Source organism: Phyllobates terribilis, unplaced genomic scaffold, assembly GCF_046119375.1.
Source record: "Phyllobates terribilis strain yellow unplaced genomic scaffold, ASM4611937v1 Scaffold_1__5_contigs__length_1240528914, whole genome shotgun sequence".
In the NCBI taxonomy this organism is placed as follows: Eukaryota; Metazoa; Chordata; class Amphibia; order Anura; family Dendrobatidae; genus Phyllobates; species Phyllobates terribilis.
In genome coordinates, this window is record NW_027362761.1 from 979521252 (window position 1) to 979540959 (window position 19708).

Here is a 19708-nt window from a genome sequence, read left to right on the forward strand (position 1 = left end):
CAAAAACAGGATAATATACAGATTTGACACGTGGAACTGCAAAACCACAGTTATAGTTATGTGGCGTACACCATACTCTTTTAAACAGATATATTGGTGTCTGACCTGTCAGGGAGACACTATTACAGTTTTTTTTATGGCAAAAAATACAAAAAACAGGATAATTCAGAGATTTGACCCGTGGAACTGCAAAACCACAGTTCTATTTTTCTGGCTTACACCAGACTCTCTTAAACAGATATATTGGTGTCTGACCAGTCAGGGAGACAGTATTACTCTTTTTTTTTTACGGCAAAAAATGGCAAAAACAGGATAATATACAGATTTGACACGTGGAACTGCAAAACCACAGTTATAGTTATGTGGCATGCACCACACTTTTTTAAACAGATATATTGGTGTCTGACCAGTCAGGGAGACACTATTACTCTTTTTTATACGGAAAAAAATGCCAAAAGCAGGATATTACAGAGATTTGACCCGTGGAACTGCAAAACCAGAGTTCTATTTTTCTGGCCTACACCAGATTCTTTTAAACAGATATATTGGTGTCTGAACAGTCAGGGAGACACTATTACTGTTTTTTTTTACGGCAAAAAATGACAAAAGGAGGATAATACAGAGGTTTGACCCGTGGAACTGCAAAACCACAGTTCTATTTTTCTGGCTTACACCAGACTCTCTTAAACAGATATAATGGTGTCTGACCAGTCAGGGAGACACTATTACTGTTTTTTTTTACGGCAAAAAATGCCAAAAACAGGATAATACAGAGATTTGACCCGTGGAACTGCAAAACCACAGTTATAGTTATGTGGCGTACACCAGACTCTTTTAAACAGATATATTGGTGTCTGACCAGTCAGGGAGACACTATTACTGTTTTTTTTAAGGAAAAAAATGGCAAAAACAGGATAATACAGAGATTTGACCCGTGGAACTGCAAAACCACAGTTATAGTTATGTGGCGTACATCATACTCTTTTACAGAGATATATTGGTGTCTGACCAGTCAGGGAGGCACTATTACAGTTTTCTTTTACGGCAAAAAATGCCAAAAACAGGATAATTCAGAGATTTGACCCATGGAACTGCAAAACCACAGTTATAGTTATGTACCGTATACCATACTCTTTTACACAGATATATTGGTGTCTGACCAGTCAGGGAGACACTATTACAATTTTCTTTTACATCAAAAATGCCAAAAGCAAGATAATACAGAGATTTGACCCGTGGAACTGCAAAACCACAGTTATAGTTACATGGCGTACACCAGACTCTTTTAAACAGATATATTGGTCTCTGAACAATCAGGGAGATACTATTACTGTTTTTTTTACGGCAAAAAATGCCAAAAACAGGATAATACAGAGATTTGACCCGTGGAACTGCAAAACCACAGTCATAGTTAAGCGGCGTACACCAGACTCTTTTAAACAGATATATTGGTGTCTGATCAGTCAGGGAGACACTATTACAGTTTTTTTTACGGCAAAAAATGCCAAAAACAGGATAATTCAGAGATTTGACCCGTGGAACTGCAAAACCACAGTTCTATTTTTCTGGCCTACACCAGACTCTTTTAAACAGATATATTGGTGTCTGACCAGTCAGGTAGACACTATTTTTTTTTTTTTTTACGGCAAAAAATGCCAAAAACAGGATAATTCAGAGATTTGACCCATGGAACTGCAAAACCACAGTTCTATTTTTCTGGCCTACATCAGACTCTTTTAAACAGAAATATTGGTGTCTGAACAATCAGGGAGACACTATTACTGTTTTATTTATGGCAAAAAATGCCAAAAACAGGATAATACAGAGATTTGACCCGTGGAACTGCAAAACCACAGTTATAGTTATATGGCGTACACCAGACTCTTTTAAACAGATATATTGGTCTCTGAACAATCAGGGAGACACTATTACTGTTTTTTTTTACGGCAAAAAATGCCAAAAACAGGATAATACAGAGATTTGACCCGTGGAACTGCAAAACCACAGTCATAGTTAAGTGGCGTACACCAGACTCTTTTAAACAGATATATTGGTGTCTGATCAGTCAGGGAGACACTATTACAGTTTTTTTTATGGCAAAAAATGCCAAAAACAGGATAATTCAGAGATTTGACCCGTGGAACTGCAAAACAACAGGTATAGTTATGTGGCAGACTCCAGACTCTTTTAAACAGATATATTGGTCTCTGAACAATCAGGGAGACAGTATTACTGTTTTTTTTACGGCAAAAAATGCCAAAAACAGGATAATACAGAGATTTGACCTGTGGAATTGCAAAACCACAGTTATAGTTAAGTGGCGTACACCAGACTCTTTTAAACAGATATCTTGGTGTCTGATCAGTCAGGGAGACACTATTACATTTTTATTTACGGCAAAAATTGCCAAAAACAGGATAATTCAGAGATTTGACCCGTAGAACTGCAAAACCACAGTTATAGTTATGTGGCTTACACCAGACTCTTTTAAACAGATATATTGGTGTCTGAACAGTCAGGGAGACACAATTACTGTTTTTTTTTACGGCAAAAAATGCCAAAAGCAGGACAATACAGAGATTTGACCCGTGGAACTGCAAAACCACAGTTCCATTTTTCTTGCCTACACCAAGCTCTCTTAAACAGATATATTGGTGTCTGACCAGTCAGGGAGACACTATTACTGTTTTTTTTAACGGCAAAAAATGCCAAAAGCAGTATAATACAGAGATTTGACCCGTGGAACTGCAAAACCACAGTTATAGTTATGGGGCGTACACTAGACTCTTTTAAACAGAAATATTGGTGTCTGACCAGTCAGGGAGACACTATTATTGTTTTTATATGGAAAAAATGCCAAAAACAGGATAATACAGAGATTTGACCAGTGGAACTGCAAAACCACAGTTATAGTTATGTGGCATATACCAGACTCTTTTACACAGATATACTGGTGTCTGACCAGTCAGGGAGACACTATTACAGTTTTCTTTTACGGCAAAAAATGCCAAAAACAGGATAATTCAGAGATTTGACCCGTGGAACTGCAAAACCACAGTTATAGTTATGTGGCGTACACCAGACTCTTTTAAACAGATATATTGGTCTCTGAACAATCAGGGAGACACTATTACTGTTTTTTTTTACGGCAAAAAATGCAAAAAACAGGATAATACAGAAATTTGACCCGTGGAACTGCAAAACCACAGTTATAGTTAAGTGGCGTACACCAGACTCTTTTAAACAGATATCTTGGTGTCTGATCAGTCAGGGAGACACTATTACAGTTTTTTTTACGGTAAAAAATGCCAAAAGCAGGATAATACAGAGATTTGACCCGTGGAACTGCAAAACCACAGTTCTATTTTTCTGGCATACACCAGGCTCTTTTAAACAGATATATTGGTGTCTGAACAGTCAGGGAGACACTATTACTGTTTTTTTTATGGCAAAAAATGCCAAAAGCAGGATAATACAGAGATTTGACCCGTGGAACTGCAAAACCACAGTTCTATTTTTCTGGCCTACACCAGACTCTTTTAAACAGATATATTGGTGTCTGAACAATCAGGGAGACACTTTTACTGTTTTTTTTTACAGCAAAAATGCCAAAAGCAAAACAATACAGAGATTTGACCCGTGGAACTGCAAAACCACAGTTATAGTTTTGTGGCGTACACCAGACTCTTTTAAACAGATATATTGGTGTCTGACCAGTCAGGGAGACACTATTACAGTTTTGTTATATGGCAAAAAAAGCCAAAATCAGGATAATTCAGAGATTTGACCCGTGGAACTGCAAAACCACAGTTTTATTTTTCTAGCCTACACCAGACTTTTAAACAGAGATATTGGTATCTGACCAGTCAGGGAGACACTATTACAGTGTTTTTTTATGGCATAAAATGCCCAAAAACAGGATAATTCAGAGATTTGACCCGTGGAACTGCAAAACCACAGTTGTATTTTTCTGGCCTACACCAGATTCTTTTAAACAGATATATTGGTGTCTGAACAGTCAGGGAGACATTAATACTGTTTTTTTTTACGGCAAAAAATGGCAAAAGCAGGATAATACAGAGATTTGACCCGTGGAACTGCAAAACCACAGTTATAGTTATGTGGCGTACACCAGACTCTTTTAAACAGATACATTGGTGTCTGCAAAGTCAGGTAGACACTATTACTGTATTTTTTTATGGCAAAAAATGCCAAAAACAGGATAATACAGAGATTTGACCTGTGGAACTGCAAAACCACAGTTATAGTTATGTGGCGTACACCAGACTCTTTTAAACAGATATATTGGTGTCTGACCAGTCAGGGAGACACTATTACTGTTTTTTTTTAAGGCAAAAAATACCAAAAACAGGATAATACAGATATTTGAGCCGTGGAACTGCAAAACCACAGTTATAGTTATGTGGCGCACACCATACTCTTTTAAACAGATATATTGGTGTCTCACCTGTCAGGGAGACACTATTACAGTTTTTTTTACGGCAAAAAAATGCCAAAAACAGCATAATTCAGAGATTTGACCCGTGGAACTGCAAAACCAGAGTTCTATTTTTCTGGCCTACACCAGACTCTCTTAAACAGATATATTGGTGTCTGACCAGTCAGGGAGACACTATTACTCTTTTTTTTTACGGCAAAAAATGCCAAAAACAGGATAATTCAGAGATTTAACCAGTGGTACTGCAAAACCACAGTTCTATTTTCCTTGCCTACACCAGACTCTTTTAAACAGATATATTGGTGTCTGGCCAGTCAGGGAGACACTATTACTGTTTTTTTTACGGCAAAAAATGTCACAAGCAGGATAATACAGAGATTTGACCCGTGGAACTGCAAAACCGCAGTTCTATTTTTCTGGCCTACACCAGACTCTTTTAAACAGACATATTGGTGTCTGACCAGTCAGGGTGACACAATTACAGTGTTTTTTTACAGCAAAAAATGCCCAAAACAGGATAATTCAGAGATTTGACCCGTGGAAGTGCAATCCACAGTTCTATTTTTCTGGCCTACACCAGATTCTTTTAAACAGATATATTGGTGTCTGACCAGTCAGGGAGACACTATTTCTGTTTTTTTATGGCAAAAAATGCCAAAAACAGGATAATATACAGATTTGACACGTGGAACTGCAAAACCACAGTTATAGTTATGTGGCGTACACCATACTCTTTTAAACAGATATATTGGTGTCTGACCTGTCAGGGAAACACTATTGCAGTTTTTTTTACTTCAAAAAATGACAAAAACAGGATAATACAGAGATTTGACCCATAGAACTGCAAAATCACTGTTCAATTTTTCTGGCCTCACCAGACTCTTTTAAACAGATATATTGGTGTCTGAACAGTCAGGGAGACACTATTACTGTTTTTTTTATGGCAAAAAATGAAAAAAGGAGGATAATACAGAGGTTTGACCCGTGGAACTGCAAAACCACAGTTCTATTTTTCTGGCTTACACCAGACTCTCTTAAACAGATATAATGGTGTCTGACCAGTCAGGGAGACACTATTACAGTTTTGTTTTCTGGCAAAAAATGCCAAAACAGGATAATACAGAGATTTGACCCGTGGACTGCAAAACCACAGTTATAGTTATGTGGCGTACACCAGACTCTTTTAAACAGATATATTGGTGTCTGACCAGTCAGGGAGACACTATTACAGTTTTGTTTTATGGCAAAAAATGCCAAAAACAGGATAATTCAGAGATTTGACCCGTGGAACTGCAAAACCACAGTTTTATTTTTCTAGCCTACACCAGACTTTTAAACAGAGATATTGGTGTCTGACCAGTCAGGGAGACACTATTACAGTGTTTTTTTACTGCATAAAATGCCAAAAACAGGATAATTCAGAGATTTGACCCGTGGAACTTGAAAACCACAGTTGCATTTTTCTGGCCTACACCAGATTCTTTTAAACAGATATATTGGTGTCTGAACAGTCAGGGAGACATTAATACGGTTTTTTTTTACGGCAAAAAATGCCAAAAGCAGGATAATACAGAGATTTGACCCGTGGAACTGCAAAACCACAGTTATAGTTATGTGGCGTACGCCAGACTCTTTTAAACAGATATATTGGTGTCTGCAAAGTCAGGTAGACGCTATTACTGTATGTTTTTACGGCAAAAAATGCCAAAAACAGGATAATACAGAGATTTGACCTGTGGAACTGCAAAACCACAGTTATAGTTATGTGGCGTACACCAGACTCTTTTAAACAGATATATTGGTGTCTGACCAGTCAGGGAGACACTATTACAGCTTTTTTCACGGCAAAAAATGCCAAAAACAGGATAATACAGAGATTTGACTCGTGAAACTCCAAAACCACAGTTCTATTTCTCTGGCCTACTCCAGACTCTTTTAAACAGATATATTGGTGTCTGTAAAGTCAGGGAGACACCATTACTGTTTTTTTACGGCAAAAAATGCCAAAAGCAGGATAATACAAAGATTTGACCCATGGAACTGAAAAACCACAGTTCTATTTTTCGGGCCTACACCAGACTCTTTTAAACAGATATATTGGTGTCTGACCAGTCAGGGAGACACTATTACAGTTTTTTTTTTAAGCAAAAAATGCCAAAAACAGGATAATACAGATATTTGACCCGTGGAACTGCAAAACCACAGTTCTATTTTTCTGGCCTACATCAGACTCTTTTAAACAGATATATTGTTGTCTGAACAGTCACAGACACACTCAATTTTTTTTGGGGGGGGGGAATACCAAAAGGTTAATAAGACACGTATTTGTACAGTCTGACTGAGGAAGAAAAAAAAATACAGGATTTAGATGGAAAAAAATAAAAATGTTCCTGGCTCCTGAGACCTGGGTGATAAGTCTAGCAATTTGACCAACAGGAGCACACAGGACTGTAATGCAGCGTTTGCTGGTATAACCACTGCATCTCCTATACAGCCTGCCTGCCTGATATCTTGGATGGATATTAGTCCTGAGAAGGACTGTTTGTTTGATTTGGCAGGCTTTAGAGACCCTACACTACCTATTTCGCACTATATATCTCTCCCTAACTCAGCAGCATTGACCCTACACTGGCTGATCCGGAGCGACTGTGTCCAAGATGGCGGCGCCTGGTTTTAAATACTCCAGGTGACACTGTGCGGCCAGCCAATCACTGTAATGCCCACAAACAACATGGCTGCGGCATTACAGTGACTGGCAGGCAATCCCTGCATGTTCATTGGCTCTGTATAGAGCGCCAAACGTGCAGGGGGCGGAGACCCGAGCTCCCGCCCAAGTAACCCGGAAATGCTCGGTGCTCACCGAACATCCCGAGTACCGTGATGCTCGGGCGAGTAACGAGCAGCGTTGAGCATGCTCGCTCAACACTAATGACCAGTCCTTATTTTTTAAATCTGACTACTGTCACTTTATGAGGTAATAACTCTAGAATGCTTCAACGGATCCCACTGATTCTGAGATTGTTTTTTCATGACATATTGTACTTCATGATAGTGGTAAAATTTATTCGATATGACTTGTGTTTATTTCTGAAAAAAACAGAAGTTTGGTGAAAATTTTGAAAATTTTTCAATGTTCAAACTTAGAATTTTTATGCCCATAAATCAGAGAGATACGTCACACAAAATAGTAATAATATTTCTCACATGTCTACTTTACATCAGCAAAATTTTGGAACCAAATTTTTTTTTTTTGCTAGAAAGTTATAAGGGTTAAAAGTTGACCAGCGATTTCTCATTTTTCCAACAAAATTTATAAAACCATTTTTTTAGGGACCACATCACATTTGAAGTGACTTTGAGAGGTCTACATTACAGAAAATTCCTAAAAGTGACACCATTCTAAAAACTGCACCCCTTAAGGTGCACTAAACTACATTCAAATTTATTAACCCTTCAGGTGCTTCACAGGAACTGAAGCAATGAGGAAGAAAAAAAATAACATTTAGCTTTTTTTCACAAAAGAGCGCCATTTCACTTTTTGAATTCAAAATTTGCTGGAATAATTAGCGGACGCCATGTCGCGTTTGGAGAGCCCCTGATGTGCCTAAACAGTGAAAAACCCCCACAAGTGACCCCATTTTGGAAACTAGACCCCTTAATAAACTTATCTAGATGTGTGGTGAGCACTTTGAACCCCCAGGTGCTTCACAGAAGTTTATAATGTAGAGCCGTGAAAATTAAAAAATCAAATGTTTTCCACAAAAATGAACTTTTAGACCCAATTTTTTATTTTCACAAGGGTAACAGGAGAAAAGGTACATCAATAGTTGTTGTGCAATTTCTCCTGAGTTCACTGATACCCCGTATGTGGGTGAATACCACTGTTTGAGTGCGCGGCAGGATTCGAAAAGGATGGAGCTCCATTTGACTTTTTGAATGCAGAATTGCCTGGAATTGAGAGTTAACGCCATGTTGCACTTTGAACCTCCAGGTGCTTCACATAGAGCTGTGAAAATAAAAAAATCACATTTTTTCCACAAAAATTTTCTTTTAGCCACAAATTTTTTATTTTCACAAGGGTAACAGGAGAAAATTGACCTCTCATTTTGTTGTGCAATTTCTTCTGGGTACACAATATACTACATGTAACTGGGAACTACTTTTGAGGCATAGTGCAAAGGTCAGAAGGGAAGGAGCACTATATTATAGTGCAGATTTTACTGTTATGGTTTGAGGGTGCCATGACACACTAAGAGATCCCCTGAGGTGCCATAACAGCAAAATTCCCCATAAGTGACCCCATTTTACAAACTACACCTCTCAATGAACTCATCTATTCATCTATGGGTGCAGTGATCATATTGACACCACAGGTGTGTCACAGAACCTTATACAATTAGGCAGTGAAGAAAAAATAATTTTGTTTTAGCCCCAGATTTTATATTTTCAAATGGGGATAATGGATAAAACTGGCACCAAAATTTGTCCCACAATTTCTGCTGAATGTGGTAATACCTCATATGTGGCTGTACAGTATTGCTTAGCCACACGGCAATGGAGCGCTATTTGCCTCCTGGAGCACAGATTTTCCCAGCGGACTCAATATACAGAGAGCCTAAATGCTAGAAGAGAAGTGACCCATTTTGGAAATTATACCACTGCCAAACATGTGGAAGCAAAATGTGGTTTAGGCAGAGACTGGAGCTCAGAAGGACGGGGGGGGGGGATTAGAATTTCGGGGCGCAGAATTTGCTGAATTTCCTTTGGGTGCGAGGAGCCATTTCACTTTTCCAGAGCCTTTGTGCTACCAGTATCGTGGAAGCCCCTATATTTGCATTGACAGATGACTGACCTGAGTGGATTTTTTTTTTTTGTGGATTGAGTAGAAGCTTTTATTGAGAACATTTTACATAACATTTGGATCACATTTATCCTGTGCTCTATGCTGAGCGCTTACATCAGGGTTTCTATCTAAATCTCTGAATGACGTGATTCAGGTGACACCCCCAGGGGATCCATTCACTATAATGAGGCAGCAGAGTCACTCTGGGGTCCGTCTGGCCTCTGTTCAGCGTTGTCCTTCTTTTCAGAGGTGCACAAAACTGCGGCCTACCGCGCTTTTATGCACACATAAAAAGATGGACACCGCCGGATCAAAGGTCACACGGCGTCCACGGTGCCTCCATCTGCCTCATTATAGGGAATCTTCCACCGGGACAGTCATGTAAGGGCTTGTTTTTTGCGGGACGAGTTGATGTTTTTATTTGTACCATTTTCGGGCACATGACATTTTTTGATCGCTTTCTATTCCAATTTTTGGGGAGACAGAATGAACAAAATCCGGCAATTCAGGAATTTTTTTTTTTTTTTTATGCAGTTCCGCGTTTTGTAAAATTGATAAGGCAGCTTTATTCTTCAGGTCGGTGCGATTACAGTGATACCACATTTATAGCGTTTTTTTATGTTTTGGCGCTTTTACACAATAAAAACTTTTATAGAAAAAATAATTATTTTTGCATCGCTGTATTCTGAAAGCTATCATTTTTTTATTTTTCCGCTGATGGAGCAGCATGGCAGCTTGTTTTTTGCGGGACAAGATGACATTTTCAGCGGTACCAATTTTATTTATATTCGTTTTTTTTATCGAGTTTTATTCCACTTTTTTCCAGTGGTATGATGATAAAGCATCGTTTGCCTTGTTTTTTTTTTTTTTTTCTATGGCATTTACTGAAGAGGTTAACTAGTGTGACACTTTTATAGGTCGGGTCGTTCCGGACACGGCGATACCAAATATGTGTACTTTTTTTATTTCATTTTTTTTACATAAAAATGTGTATTTATTAGTGTAATATTTTAATATTATTATTATTATTTTGTAATATTTGTTTTTACATATTGTTAAAAAAAAAAATTACAATATCTTTTAAGTTAGTCCCTTTATGGGACTTTCACTTTTTTCCCTTTGATCACAGGTATAATGCATTGCAATGCACTAGATTGCAGTGCATTATACCTATAGTGAAAGCTCCTGGGACCATTCTGTGAGCATGGTTTCAGCAGCTTTCCGTAGCTTGGTGACTCGGGGGTCGTCATGATGACCCCTGATCACCATGGCAACGATCGGGCCCCATGATTACATTGCGGGGGCGCCGATCTGAGGCAGAGGGAGCTCCTGTCCCTCCGCCTGCCTTCTGAAAGCTGCGATCGCACTTGATCGCAGCATTCAGGGGGTTAACAGCCAGGGGCAGTGATGACACCGCTACTGGATGTTTAGGGCCGGAGTTCAGCCACTAGCAGCGCTGACCTCCGGCTCTGGTCGGGCAGCAGGTGCTGATATTACAGCATCTCCTGCACAATCATGCTGAGATTGGTTAGTCAGATTGACTGACCGATCGCAGCGATCTGGGTGCGGGGACCACCGGCATGGGTCCCTGCACCTCTTCTCCTGCCACACAGCTGCACAGACAGCTGTTGCCACTTAACTGTCACAGCGTGTTTATACGAAGTGACGGTTTAAAGCTATGACGGACACTGCACGGCAGTGAGCAGGAACTAGCACCCGCTCATGCAATGCATTGTCCGTCATTGAGCGTTATGGGGTTAAATCCTCCGATGGTTTATTAAGAGTACTGCATAATGTTAGCATAACAAATACAGCCTTCCCAGCCTAACAGGCAAAACAAAACATGATGTATGGCACAGTCCTTGTTGCTACGGGTAACCGCCCGCTTCAGGAACAAACAACCCAAAGTTTAACTTTCCTTCACATGAAAATACAGCTCCAGAGCTTGTGTCTCCAGGCCCACCCCACACCAAATGCTCTAAAAGGCTGGGAGTTTATCCTCTGACCTCCTCCCTCTCTACAGGTGTTGAATCACCCTAGCGCTAAACATGGCTGATTAACCCCTCTTCACTTCGTGTGCTGGAACATTTTTCCTATGTTTATATTACTGGAGCTAACAATCTCAGTGCTACATATCTCACCTCCAGTACATTTCCAGTGACTTTGCCACAAAGGCCTAATGCTGCTTTTAGATGGGTAGATAATTGGGTTTGCAACTGTCAAGCCATCTAAACAGGCCAGCAAAACACTTGTTTGTCAGGTGTGATTATGTTTTAGCCTGTTTAAATTATAGTTCTTGGTTGCACATCGCCTTGTTTAAATGGGACATGCTGAGAACAATGATGCCCTATGTGCATAGAACAATCGTATTAGCTGTCGTTGGCCATCTAACTTGCATGTAGCTGATCAATGCAGTCAACTCGTGTAAATTCAGTATAACAAAAAATTCTGGTGTTTTCTGTACATGCTAGAAAAATTATAGAAGTCTGTGGAGTAGAAGAAAAATAATTCTATGTTATCTCTGTGCACACAAGTCTCTGGTCTGTGGCCAAAATTGTTCTCATGTATGTGAACCCTCCTCCAGAGCAGCATAACAGGGGAGGGAGCAGGATATTAAAAGCTGCCGGAGTAGGATAGCCAGAAGTGCAGGAAGACCAGCAACAAGAAGAAGGGAAAGACCGGGCATACAGAAGAGAGAGTAACATCAAAGAAAGATTGAGCATGTACCTCATCCCAGATTTCTCGAAAGAAACATGGATTCTGCTCATCACACTGCTGGCACTTCTCACTTGGTAAGATTCCTATCCTTCACTCTCACTTTGTATGAAGTAGTTTGTCTGTTCTTTCAATAGAATAGGAGAAAGATAATGGCTTTACATGCATGAACCTGAATGTACGTATTCCTCATTAAAGGATGGGACATAGTTACAAAAAAACATTCCTGTCGCCTCCTATTTCTAAGATCAGCAGTAGGTACCAAGCCTAAACATGTACTATGTTACCACATTACTGCACATCATGTTCTGTTAAATGAACACTTTTATCTTCTCCCTTCAATAAAGTATAAAGTATAAAGGTAAGATGGGAAATATATAAACCTCTATTCATCATTTAATTTCTCTGCGATTCTGCAGTAATTTGCTCCTTTTTAGTGAGTTTAATATTTGCGCCTTATTCTCTATACATTTTGCGCCACTTTTTTAGTTCTTTTTCTTTTTTAAAGTGTTTTAGTTATTCTTCCTCAAGAACTTTGCTTATTTAGCTGTTTTAGACAGAAATCAAGTCGCATTTTTTTTTCTTTCTTGGAGTAAGGTTTTCTGGAGGAGATTTAAATTTAATGCATGTTTGCAATTTTCTATTCAATAGATTTGCAACTTTTGGTGCTAAAATGTTGCAAAAACTGGTTTAAGAACAAAAAATTGATTTTGCAACAAATTTATGAACCGTGTGTGGCTTTTTAAAAAAATTGGCTCAAAAAACTTAAGCAAATACAAAACAAAGAAGTTACTTCAATCAATCACAAATTGATTACTTCAATCAATCACAAATGATGAATCAGGCTCATAGTCTTTACCACCACCACTGTGTACTAACCAAAAGCTTAAAGGGAATCTGTCACCCTATTGAACTTTTTGACTTATGAATATGGGCATATAGGTTGTATGAAATTATGGCTAAAATTAATCATACATGTATGCCTCCTGGATGTGGCCTTGTTAAAAGGGAACTTGTCAGGTCCCCCATGCCCTCCAACCCAGCAGCATTCACCTATGTATGAGTAAATTCCCTGCCTAATCAGTCGTGTATAATGTTATTCAGTTAAATAAATGTTTTAAAAAAGCATTTATAATGTCCATTTCCTGTGCTAAGTAGGGCTTTGATTAGTCGATAGGTGTTAGTTTCTCCAGACTAGTCAGCCCTCTTTCCATGTTATAGCGCCCCTGTGGCGCATGCTTGCCGCTCATTTCCGCAGCATCACTGTTCCTCTATAGCCGGGTGTTCGCTTCCAAGCTTCAGAGGCTCACTGCGCATGACGGGAAGCTATCTTCTGAACTTCTGGTCATTCGCAATGCGCCTCTGAAGCCAGTAAGCGTACACCCGGCTACAGAGGCACAGTGATGCTTCTGAAAAAGAGCAGTGCGCATGCACACAATTTGCATGAGCTAGGGATGATGTTGGCTCATGCAAATTATGCTATCACACCCATGTCACTTTTACGTCATGTGCTCAGCTAGAAATCCCACACATCCTGCTGGCCTTCTACTCACATCTACGCTGGTGTCTACTCACATCAAAATTGAAGACAGCACCCACAGAAGGGTGTAACAGAGCAGAGGAGTGACAGCAGGCTGAATGCGCAGGCGTGGGATTTCCGGCCACGCCAGTACAGGTATGACTAATTTCACCTGCATACAACTTGTATGTCCATACTCATACTGTAACTCAAAAAGCTCAAAAGGGTGACAGATTCCCTTTAAGTGCCCTCTAAGGCTACGTTACCAAGATGAGCTATTTGGTGAGTTTTTGATGGTGCAGACTTTTTGCAGCATTTCTGTACCCATTAAGTAAAATAGGTTACTTGCATTTTTTGTAAAAAATATGCAGCGTCAAAACTCATCTTGAGAATGTAGCCTTGGACCTCAATGAGACATCAGTTTTTTTCAAGTACAACAAAATCGGACTGAGTTTTATCAGTGATTATCATCAGAGTTTTATCAGATTTTCATCAGTTTCATCAGAGTTTGGTCCGATTTTCACCAATTTTTCTTGTATGTGTAAAAAAAAAATTTCTCCACCTTTTATCAAATAGAATGTAAAAAATTGATAGCACATGGATGGCATCCGAGTGCTGTCCAATTTTTTTTCACAGACCCATAGACTTGCATTGCCGAGTTTGATTCGACATTCGGATTAAGATTGGACATGTCTTTGCAAAAAAATCACAGACGTGAACAGCCCCATAGACTATCATAGGTACAACCGCTATCCGTGAAAACCACAGATATCACTTGTATGCGAAAAACTGATGTGTGAATGAGCCCTTATGCTACGTTAGTATGTATAAGCAGCTTTCCTTCATTTGTAGACATTTTTACTTCTCTTATCTTCAGTTTGAGGCTCATTGATCCATACACCACTGGGCTTTGTATAAATATATAAATTGTATATAGTTCACAAGTAGTTTCTGCAATCATGTAAACTTCCCAGTAATTTGACATTTAGCCTAAGGCCACGGCCCCACTATCAGCATTTGGTCAGTAATTTTTCTCAGGAGTGGGAGCCAAAACCAGGTGAGGAACAATCAGAGAAAAGGTATAATAGAAACAAGTCACCAATTCTGCATTTATCATCCACTCCTGGTTTTGCTATCTGATCAGTTGTGTCCAATTTATCCTGACACAGGCATTAATCGGCTGGCTGGAAACAATTTGTGAGCTAAAACATTCTTTTAAGAAATAAGCCATTTCTTTAAAAATAAATTATCATGTACAAGACTAAAATGGGGCAGTATATAAAGAGCGTGAGCACCATCTACGTCCTCATCATAAAATTACTACTTTGATGTTTCAGCCCCAAAAACCCAAATTGGATTTTCCTGAAAACCGTACACTACTTACTACGTGACTATATGTAAAATTAAATAAATAAATAAAAAACAAGGGGAAAAAACACTGAAAGCTGCAGCTCTATTCACAGATGGAGGTACAAAAAAAAATCCTCCCAGAAAAGTAGCCAGAAAAAAATCTTTCGGATAAAGGAAAACATATCTTTTGGAAGTTTTCTCTTTCCTTTTTTTGAAATCTATAATAAATAAATTGATATATAAAACTCAATGAGTAAATGTCCTTAAAACAGTGTTAGGACTCATGCAGACGTTCATGCAAATCGGTCAGAGCATGGATTGCTAATGCACGTGTCCATGGATCCAAAACTAGGGGTGGTCAAAAACTAGCATTTATTTTAATCCTAAATGTCTTTCTATTTAATGTAATAATGTTATATATTTTCTAATATACTTTAGTTAAAAAGTCCCTACTGTTCCCTCTATAACTGCGTCATTTATTTATTTAATTTATCTACTTCCATTTTGATGACACTTCATTTGAGAATCCCCAAAGCATGCTGGGATACTAAAACATGATGTCATCATGGGGCAGAGGCTGCAGTCACTGATACAGCCTCTGCCCATTCCCTGAAAAGAGCGTCATTGGTGACATCCATTTCAGTGGCCGGGCTAGTCCTTGCTCTACTGAGCATGTGTCAGTTGTCAATTCTGACGTATGCTCAGTACGAGCTGCTTTGTCAAGTTATCCAGGATTACTTCATTTTTTTACTAAGGGCCTAAGAACTAACAGGAAAAAAGCAGTTGTTAACTACCTGCCTGTTGTGCCCAGCGCCGGTCTCTGCCGGCATAGAGTAGACGGAGATTCCACTCTGCTCTGATGACTGAGCATTGAATACTTTCTCATATTTACCCAGCCTTCCGTTATTGTGAAATTCATGCAATCTATCTGCTGTTTCCCTAATATTTATTGTGTGATTGTTGATTTAGCATTGGTCATTTATATAGCCAGTACTATTGTGATGAATTATCTGTGTGGTTTTAATATAATTTAATAAAATTATAGTTTTTAGTGGGGGATATTCTTCTTTAGTTATTTTGTTTTGGCCCTCTAATGTTATAAGTAAATAGTTTTTTGGTAGTTTTGGCACAATCTCAGACAATAGCATTTAAATAACATGATTACCGTTGCCCACGAATAGGACAGTATGTATCGGGTGTTGGGTTCTCTATAAATATAATCACATATGAACAAGTTCTAATATTAGAAATGTTGATAAATATTCTTCAATTATTGGATAAAATATGAAATAAATAAATAAAACCTATTTTTTAATTTGCTATCTTCTTTCCAGTTATGGGATCTGGCCATACAGAATATTCAAAAAATATGGAATACCCGGTCCTAGACCCCTACCATTTATTGGAAATTTTCTTGATAACAAATATGTGAGTATAAAGACAAATCATCTGATTCCACCTACTATATTAATGTATTTTATTATAAATGTATCTACTAAATAAAGTAAATAAAATAATAGACTCTATCATTAGTTTTGCGGTTAGAATTTATTTCAGTGAGCAGCAAAACTTCGTAAAACCATTCTTACTATTATAGTTCCACATTATTCCTTATTACAATTTACTGCATTTCTCTGGTTGTGCAACTACAGGCAAACGAGGCGCATGTCTGAACTGTATCAATATGAAAGTCTAAAAGCTTTTTATTACTGACCAAGGTAAAGCTTCACTAACAAATATGCTGGATGACTAAGCATCTCTGCTAATCTCAATTTCCAAATCCTTAGACAATTTGATTCTACTTGCACCATAGGCACCAATACTGTATTTTATGTTTCAGGGTTGGTCCAAATCTCTCTTTTGTCCTGACTTTCATTACAGTGTATAATTGTAGGTAAAATAAATAGAGTAAAAATAATGAGCTATGCACAAATGTGATTGCTTGGTGGTGAGGCCAGTGTGGCACTCCAATAAATTATTTCCATCTGTGCACAGTATGTGATTGAACATAATAAAAATAATTGTGATGGGACCTTTACCCAGGCTACTTTTCACATTAATCAGTGAAGTCAGAAGTTCTTGAATATGAAAGATTGTAAGATACAAAGTTATAAATGATTAACGTAAATTAAGACAGCACATTGCACTAGTCAGCAAATTTGTCAACTCAAAATATTCATCTAATGACAGACTTTGCACTAGCCTGTCCACTTAGAATGGTATTTAACCTTTCACCACAATGCAAGGATTTCACTTTACCTGGGTGGACCTCTGGGTAGTAGCTTCTGGCTGGTAGATCAAGTTTAGGAGAAAATACATTGCTCAAAAAAATAAAGGGAACACTTAGGCTATGTGCACACGATGCAGAAATGAAGCAGAAAATTTCTGCATCATTTCTGCATCTCCCTGGCAGAAAAAACGCATGCAGATTGTGCATGCGTTTTTCCTGCAGAATACATGCGGATCCACATGCAGATTCACATGCGTTTCCGCATGCAGATTGACAAGCGCTTTCCAGGCGATTTTAGCATCACCTGGAAAGTGCTTGACAACTAGGTCACACTATATAAATCCATGCAAACAGCATGGATTTATATAGTGTGACCCGAGAGAGTGTATATACTTACCTCTGATGGCCCGCGCTGTCCTGCTCTATCCGTTCTCCCGGCAACTTTGAATTGAAAGACCTGCCGACGTCAGCGTCACGTGACCCGTCACATGACTCTGACGTCACCGCAGGTCCTACAACTCACTGCAAGTGCCGGGAAGCAAGCAGGAGCGGTGCGCGGGCCGACAGATGGTAAGTATATATATATTTTTTATTTTATTCTTGTTTTTACAGCTTTTTTAATGGTACCTGGGTGTGGATGAGACTCTCCTCTCCTCCACACTCGGGTACCATCCGCACATTAGAACGCACCAATTACGCAAGTACAGATGCAGTCTTGCGGAATTGGCGCGTTCTAATGCAAGTCAATGGCGGTGAAAACGCCGCGTTTCCGCAAAATTAAATGACATGCTGCGGATTTTTGAGCGCAGCGTTTACGCTGCGGAAAAATCCGCATCATGGGCACAGCACATGCGGATTTCAATTGGGGAACATTGCTTCCCTTCTACCATGCGTTTTTCATGCGTTTCCGCGGCATTTACGCAACTGCAAAAACGCCGCGGAAACGCATGAAATACGCATCGTGTGAACTCAGCCTAAAACAACAGAATATAACTCCAAGTAAATCAAACTTCTGTGAAATCAAACTGTCCACTTAAGAAGCAACACTGATTGACAATCAATTTCACATGCTGTTGTGCAAATGGAATAGACAATAGATGGAAATTATTGGCAATTATCAAGACACATTCATTAAAGGAGTGGTTCTGCAGGTGGGGACCACAGACCACATCTCAGTACCAATGCTTTCTGGCTGATGTTTTGGTCACTTTTGAATGTTGGTCGTGCTTTCACACTCGTGGTAGCATGAGACGGACTCTACAACCCACAGAAGTTGCTCAGGTAGTGCAGCTCATCGAGGATGGCACATCAATGCGAGCAGTGGCAAGAAGGTTTGCTGTGTCTGTCAGGGTAGTGTCCAGAGGCTGGAGGCGCTACCAGGAGACAGGCCAGTACACCAGGAGACGTGGAGGGGGCTGTAGGAGGGCAACTGCCCAGCAGCATGACCGCTACCTCCGTCCCTTTGTGCAAGGAGGAACAGGAGGAGCACTGCCAGAGTCCTGCAAAATGACCTCCAGCAGGCCACAAATGTGCATGTGTCTGCACAAACGGTTAGAAACCGACTCCATGAGGATGGTATGAGGGCCCAACGTCCACAGATGGGGGTTGTGCTCACAGCCCAACACCGTGCAGGACGCTTGGCATTTGCCACAGAATACCAAGATTGGCAAAGTCGCCACTGGCGCCCTGTGCTCTTCACAGATGAAAGCAGGTTCACACTGAGCACATGTGACAGACGTGACAGAGTCTGGAGACGCCGTGGAGAGCGATCTGCTGCCTGCAACATCCTTCAGCATGACAGGTTTGGCAGTGGGTCAGTAATGGTGTGGGGTGGCATTTCTTTGGAGGGCCGCACAGCCCTCCATGTGCTCGCCAGAGGTAGCCTGACTGCCATTAGGTACCGAGATGAGATCCTCAGACCCCTTGTGAGACAATATGCTGGTGCGGTTGGCCCTGGGTTCCTCCTAATGCAGGACAATGCCAGACCTCATGTGGCTGGAGTGTGTCAGCAGTTCCTGCAAGATGAAGGCATTGAAGCTATGGACTAGCCCGCCCGTTCCCCAGACCTGAATCCGATTGAGCACATCTGGGACATTATGTCTCGCTTCATCCACCAACGTCACGTTGCACCACAGACTGTCCAGGAGTTGGCGGATACTTTAGTCCAGGTCTGAGAGGAGATCCCACTGGAGACCATCCACAACCTCATCAGGAGCATGCCCAGGCATTGTGGGGAGGTCACACAGGCACATGGAGGCCACACACAATACCTAGCCTCATTTTGACTTGTTTTAAGGACATTACATCAAAGTTGGATCAGCCTGTAGTGTGTTTTTGCACTTTAATTTTGCAGGTGACTCCAAATCCAGGCTTCCATTGGTTAATAAATTTGATTTCCATTGATGATTTTTGTGTGATTTTGTTGTTAGCACATTCAACTTTGTACAGAACAAAGTATTCAATGAGAATATTTCATTCATTCAGATCTAGGATGTGTTATTTGAGTGTTCCCTTTATTTTTTTGAGTAGTGTATATAACATGCCAGATCAGTAATGTATATACAGTGTGGTAGATTGCTCACTCAGCTGCAG

At 39.8% G+C, this 19708-nt stretch overlaps 1 protein-coding gene across 2 annotated transcripts in view; it reads left to right on the forward strand.

The window, feature by feature from the left end:
* Positions 1-11898: 11898 nt before the first annotated feature.
* LOC141156838 (cytochrome P450 3A29-like) overlaps positions 11899-19708 on the forward strand; it is an 80408-nt gene continuing 72598 nt past the window's right edge. Inside the window, exons 1-2 of one of the 2 annotated variants that reach the window (XM_073643264.1) lie at positions 11899-12094; positions 16221-16314. In XM_073643264.1, the coding sequence (XP_073499365.1) occupies positions 12024-12094; positions 16221-16314 (165 nt within the window). In that variant the 5' untranslated portion in view covers positions 11899-12023. The remainder of the gene's footprint in view (positions 12095-16220; positions 16315-19708) is intronic. The other variant, XM_073643274.1, reaches the window with a different exon arrangement.